Raw genomic sequence first — 6,791 nt, forward strand, 5'->3', positions numbered from 1 at the left:
TATGAGTGTATAGAAAGGAGCCCTTAGAGTGTGTGTGTGTGAGAGAGAAAGATCTATAGGCACACACTGTTTTCAAAACAACAATAAATTATAAGAACTGACCTGCAGTTTACACCATTATTTTCTCTCTCTCTCTCTCTCTCTCTCTCTCTCTCTCTCTCTCTCTCTTTCTTTCTGTCTGTCTCCCTCTTTCTTTCTGTCTCACTCTTACTCTCTCTATATATCTCTTGTTCCCTTTTCTTTCTGTCTGTCTCCCTCTCTTGTTCCCTCTTTCTTTCTGTCTCACTCTTGCTCTCTCTATATATCTCTTGTTGCCTTTTCTGTCTGTCTCTCTCTCTTTCTCTCTCTCTCTCTCTCTCTCTTTCTCTTTCTGTCTGTCTCCCTCTCTTGTTCCCTCTTTCTTTCTGTCTCACTCTTGCTCTCTCTATCTGTCTTGTTCCTTTTTCTGTCTGTCTGTCTGTCTCTCTCTCTCTCTCTCTCTTTCTGTCTGTCTCCCTCTCTTGTTCCCTCTTTCTTTCTGTCTCTAAAATGACCAGCTTGAGGTGGCACAACAAGCAAAACCAGTTGACTCATCATCGTAAACGGGGTAAACCAGCTGATGGTATGTTTTTGCAAGAAATTTGCTGGTCTAGTAACCATCATAGGGTGGTCAAACAAGCTGGTCAACAAAAGCTGGTCAACCAGCAAACCACCTTAAGCTAGTCAGGCTGTTTTTTTCAGCAGGATCACTTCACTTGCTTTGTCTCATTCTCCTCCTGCCCCCTACTGACTAGTAGCTACTAATCCCTAAGACCAGCACCTAATCAGCCCTACTGACTAGTAGCTACTAAGACCACCACCTAATCAGCCCTACTGACCAGTAACTACTGCCCCCTAAGACCAGCACCTAATCAGCCCTACTGACCAGTAGCTAAGACCAGCACCTAATCAGCCCTACTGACTACTAGCTAAGACCAGCACCTAATCAGCCCTACTGACTACTAGCTAAGACCAGCACCTAATCAGCCCTGACCAGTAGCTAAGACCAGCACCTAATCAGCCCTACTGACCAGTAGCTACTGCCCCTAAGACCAGCACCTAATCAGCCCTACTTACCAGTAGCTAAGACCACCACCTAATCAGCCCTACTGACCAGTAACTACTGCCCCTAAGACCAGCATCTAATCAGCCCTACTGACTAGTAGCTACTAAGAGCACCACCTAATCAGCATTCAGTCATTACATACAGGCATGTAGGGAATGTGCATCGCCAGCAAGCTAATATATTCATTTTTACATGCACCTTATCTCACACACACACACACACACACTGGTGCTCTGCCCCGCACCAGGAGGGATGCTGAAGGGTTGGTTGCCATGACTACAGCATCTGGAGGCAGGGAGGGGGTCGTGAGGGGGGCGGTCCAGGGGGGGGTCGTGAGGGGGGCGGTCCAGGGGGGGGGCAGCGGTTTGGGAGGGACGAAGGTGTGTTTCGTGGGGGTTGATGCGGAGGTGTGTTTGTCGTCACTCGGGGGGGTTGATGCGGAGGCGGGGGGGTCGTCACTCGGCGGGGTTGATGCGGAGGCGGAGCCACAAGGGGGAGTTGGTCAGGAGGAGGGGCCTCAGTGGAGGGGGCGGGGCTTCGAGAAAAAGAGGACTGGGCTGCTTCCTGTTTCACACGTGTGAAGTTTATACAGCGCCCCTGGAGGACAGAGAGAGCATTACACACCAATACATGTAGATTATATAGCGCCCCCGGAGGAAAGAGAGAACATTACACACACACACATACGCTCATTGACCATTACACACATACACACCAAGGGGTTAGGGTTTGGAGGGTAAGCTTCAGCCAGTTAGCATCCAAATTGGCTGACACCATCTTTAAAAAAGGTGCTGTGAAAATGTACTTCTGGACATATTATCCCAAATAAGCCAATTAGGTGCCACATCAGTGGAGGACACAATGTTGTCTATGTGGATTAGCATTTTACAATATGTTGTCTATGTGGATTAGCATTTTACAATATGTTGTCTATGTGGATTAGTATTTTACAAGATGGGAGGATCAGCCAACCCACACGGACGACATCATTTGTGGCCCCTCATTGGCTGGTTTGTGAAAAATGTGTCTGGAAGTGAGAACATGTTGGACACCATATTAAGTGTATTAATGCTAGTTAGCCTAGCACCAGCCATTAGAATGAATGGTGGCAGCCAATTAAGTATGTTTATTAATGCTAGCTAGCCTAGCATCAACCATTAGAATGAATGGGGGCAGCCAATTAAGTGTATTTATTACATTACATTACATTACATTACATTTGGCTGATGCTTTTTTAGCCAAAGCGACTTACAACATGGTAAACAGTTTAAGTTTTAGAGCAATTCTAAACAATTTTAGGACAATTTAAAAAACATTAGAGTACAGTAAGAATAAGTGCATCAGTGAGTGCTGTTTTTAACAGTTACGTGTCAGTTTAAGACGGCTGGTGAGTGCTAGGATCAGCAAGACTTGTTGTAAGTGTTGCTATGAGAGGAGATGTTCTCTAAAGAGCTGGGTCTTCAGGAGTTTTTTGAAAATAGAGAGGGATGTCCCTGCCCTTGTAGGAACTGGCAGTGTGTTCCACCAACGAGGAACAACAGATGAGAAAAGTTTGGATTGGCCTGAGCGTACTGGTGGTAGAGCTAGACGTCGTTCGTCTGAGGAGCGCAGCGGTCTGGAGGTAGCGTATGTCTGTATGAGGGCATTCAAGTAGGTGGGATTTAGGTATTAATGCTAGCTAGCCTAGCATCAACCATGAGAATGAATGGTGGCAGCCAATTAAGTATATTTATTAATGCTAACTAGCCTAGCATCAACCAATAGAATGAATAGTGGCAGCCAATTAAGTATATTTATTAATGCTAGCTAGCCTAGCATCAACCATTAGAATGAATGGTGGCAGCCAATTAAGTATATTTATTAATACTAGCTAGCCTAGCATCAACCAATAGAATGAATGGTGGCAGCCAATTAAGTATATTTATTACACGGCTCTTCATAATGCTGCAGAATGCTCCATTCACTTGAATGGGCCTTCCCAACGTTCGGCGGTCTGCTAATCTGAATAACAGACCGTTGCTAAATATAACAGGCAGCTGTCAAGGAAAGTGGGCTTTGTGCTTCTAAGTCAATTCTTTCATATCACTACGCAAGGATTGGAACTTCATTCAAAAGTGAAAGCAGACGGTTGATCAGCTGGGTTCTAAAGAATGTTTGATTCAAGTTCAGCGTGTGTTGTTGCGAACTATTTGTTTCTCAGCAAAAGCCATGATGAAACGGTAACAAATAGGCTAGGCTATGTAGGCTAAAGTCATATCGTGGGGAGTTTATTGTGTCGTTTTGGTAAGTAGCCGTGTAATAAGCGGGATGATGCGGGATCAGGGCGGAACAAGACCCCTCCGCTGCGCGTCCGCCCTGTCGGGACCTATCTCCCGACAATGACCGGCGTTCTATACATTATCCCTTACTTATTAATGCTAGCTAGCCTAGCATCAACCATTAGAATGAATGGGGGCAGCACCTCCCTCGCTCCAGTACAGCACCCCCGGAGGACAGAGGAAGGAGAACACGCACACACACATACACATTACACACACAACGACCCCGCAAACATATGCCCGCAGACATACACACAAACACATACACATACACACACACACAGACACACACACACACACTCCCAGTGTAGAGTAATTTTTAGAGCCAGGAGAAGGGTTTAAGGTGTCAACACACAGTGGATCTCTCAAAGATCCTGACGTCTCTCCTACACACACACACACACACACACACGCACACACACACACACACACACAAACACACACACATCTGTCAAAGAACCTGACTACTGTATCTCATGGGTATCTATGCTTCAAAACAAAAACACTATACACACACAGACACATGTCAATCAAAGGAACTACCCTATGGGTATCTTTCCTGAAACAAACAAACAAACAAACACATACACAAATATGCACACGGTATCTGTGTGTGTGTGTGTGTGTGTGTGTGTGTGTGTAGGGTTGGGTGGGTATAACCCCCTATCTATCCCAATGTGTATTAGGGTGGGGGAACACAGCCTCTACATATATCATCTCATCTGCTCTGGACATGTGGTGTGTGTGTGTGTGGGGGGGGGATAGAGAGGCTGCTATGGGATCTGTTGATGGACAAAAGCCCACAGTCTTCCGCTCCATTAAGAACACAAAATGGAACCACTGGAGCAGTGTGTGTGTGTGTGTGTGTGTCAGTGCGCATTGTGTGTATGGGTGGTATGCTTACATATCTACATACACACACTCACATTGATAACACACACACGCACACGCACACGCACACTCAACACTGTATAGGCCTAAATATTTACACACACACAAACACACTCAACACTGCATAGGCCTGCATAGTCACACACACACACACACACACACACAGGACACTGCATAGGCCTGCATATTCACACACACATACACACACACACACACACACACACACACACAGAGAACACTGCATAGGCCTGCATATTCACACACACACACACACAGAACACTGCATAGGCCTGCATATTCACACACACACACACACAGTGTGGAGTCATGAGTCTGTAAGGGGTCTTTTCAGTCTGGAGGCAGTCATGGAGCACGGCTGTAAATCCATCTGTCTCACTCTCGTGTGTGTGTGTGTGTGTGTGTGTGTGTGTGCAGAGCAGATGGGCCTCTGAAAGGACAGGGGTTTTCCCCTGATGTTAAGACCCCTGCACACACACACACACCAGCATTGTCCCTGATTGCTCTCACACACATCAGCTTTGTCTGTCAGCATTGTCTCAGTATTGCTCACACACACACACACACACACACTCATAGCCACACATACACACACACACGCACACATACACACACACACACGCACACACACACACACACACACACTCGTAGCCACACACATGCTCATTGTCCCTGTGTACTCGTAAAAAGAGCAGACACACCCCTTTTTATTGGCCTTTGGAGACCCTTCACTAGTGACTACTCCTGTGTGTGTGTGTGTGCGTGTGTGTGTGTGTGTGTGTGGGGGGGGGTGTGTATGTTTAGTACTTTCTGCATCCCTTTCTATCACTCTCATCTTGTTTCTCTGTCTCTCTTTGTCACACACACACACACACACACACCATCTTTGCATGTGAGATGACAGTGAAAGTGTCCCATTCAATTGGGCCTGTAAATAATGTTGGAGAGTGCAAGTCCTTCTGTTCCCACAGAGAGCTTCTAAAGATTCTCACAACCCCCCTCCACGACACACACACCACACACACACACACACACACACACAGCCACAAAAGGGGGAACTGTTTGGTTGTGTTGCCACAGAGACAGAAGCACTGAGAGGGTCTATCTTACGTTCTTCAGAAACACACACACACATACACACACACACACACACACACACACACACACACACACACACACAAACACAACCCAGAAGAACAGAGAACAGACACAAGAGGCAAAGGAAAGTGTGTGTGTGTGTGTGTGTCTCTCTCTCTCTCTCTCTCTCTCTCTCTCTCTCTCTCTCTCTCTCTCTCTCTCTCTCTCTCTCTATCTCACACAGACACAGAGACACATGCACACAGACTCACTCTCTCACACAGACAGAGATAGACACACACAGGGACTCTCTCCTCCTTCACACACACACACACACAGCAACACATGCACACAGACTCACTCTCTCTTTCACACACACACACACACACAAACACATACAAGACACACGTACACAGACTCTCACTCATCCTCACACACACAATGGAGAATACAGACCAAATCTAAAATGCTTCATTCACACACAGTGTACTCTGAACACAAACACACACACACACTCTCTCACACACACACTCATAGACAGTGAGCTCCTTGTATCTCTGTTTGTCTGTCTCCAAATCTCCATGGCAACACACTCACTATTCTCTCAATGCTGTTATTGATTTAGGCAGTGTGTGGGTGTGAGAGTGTGTGTGTGTGTGTGTGTGTGTGTGTGTGTGTGTGTGTGTGTGTGTGTGTGTGTGTGTGTCTCACCTGATCTCCTGGTTGGGGCCTCATAAGAGACACCTGGTCATACCCACGACGGAACAGAGCCCACAAGGCATCCAACTTCCCCTGTAAACACACACACACACACACACACATGACTTTACGCTTACACATGTATGTGTTTATACACTCACACATCTATGTATCTGTTAAGAGTTGAGTGTGTGTGTGTGTGTGTGTCCTCACCTGTATGGGGGAGTACCAGTGGTTCTGACGTATGGGCCGTGACCTGTGTGTGCGTGGTGTGCGAGGTTCGTAGGGTTCAAACTCCTGATCCGGAAGCTTCACTACGGCGTTGGCTGGCTTCTCTAACTTAGCCCCTTCCTCTGTCGAGCCCTTGTCTCCCCAGCGCACCTACACACACACACACACGCGGGCGCGCACACACACACACAGACACACAGACACACACACACACACACATAAAAATAGAGTGCTTTCATTTCTTTCGTTATGTGTGTGTGTGTGTGTGTGTGTGTGTATCTGTGCATCTATTATACTGTAATAGGATAAGGATAATGTTTGTGTGGTGTGTATTTAAGAGTGTAAAGAGTGTTTGTGTATTTGGGAGTGTGTGTGTGTGTGTGTGTGTGTGTGTGTGTGTGTGTTATGTATTTAAGAGTGTAAAGAGTGTTTGTGTATGTGGGAGTGGAAGTGTTAGTATGTATGTGTGTGTG

At 46.5% G+C, this 6,791-nt stretch overlaps 1 protein-coding gene across 10 annotated transcripts in view; it reads right to left on the reverse strand.

Annotated features, from left to right (window-relative positions):
- The window catches only part of antxr1d (ANTXR cell adhesion molecule 1d), a 43,984-nt gene that overhangs the window by 12,086 nt on the left and 25,107 nt on the right, over positions 1–6,791 (reverse strand). For 2 of the 10 annotated variants that reach the window (XR_006023251.1, XR_006023252.1), the window contains exons 16-18: positions 6,301–6,468; positions 6,100–6,180; positions 1,293–1,681 (exon numbers count right to left, since the gene is read on the reverse strand). Coding sequence is in view for 1 of the 10 variants with exons in the window: in XM_042065326.1 (XP_041921260.1) it covers positions 1,361–1,681; positions 6,100–6,180; positions 6,301–6,468 (570 nt within the window). In the remaining 9 variants the exon portion in view is untranslated. Of the gene's footprint in view, positions 1–429; positions 1,682–6,099; positions 6,181–6,300; positions 6,469–6,791 lie in introns of those variants that run through there. The other 8 variants (XR_006023249.1, XR_006023250.1, XR_006023246.1 and 5 more) reach the window with 8 other exon arrangements.

Source organism: Alosa sapidissima, chromosome 16, assembly GCF_018492685.1.
Source record: "Alosa sapidissima isolate fAloSap1 chromosome 16, fAloSap1.pri, whole genome shotgun sequence".
Classification (NCBI taxonomy): domain Eukaryota; kingdom Metazoa; phylum Chordata; class Actinopteri; order Clupeiformes; family Clupeidae; genus Alosa; species Alosa sapidissima.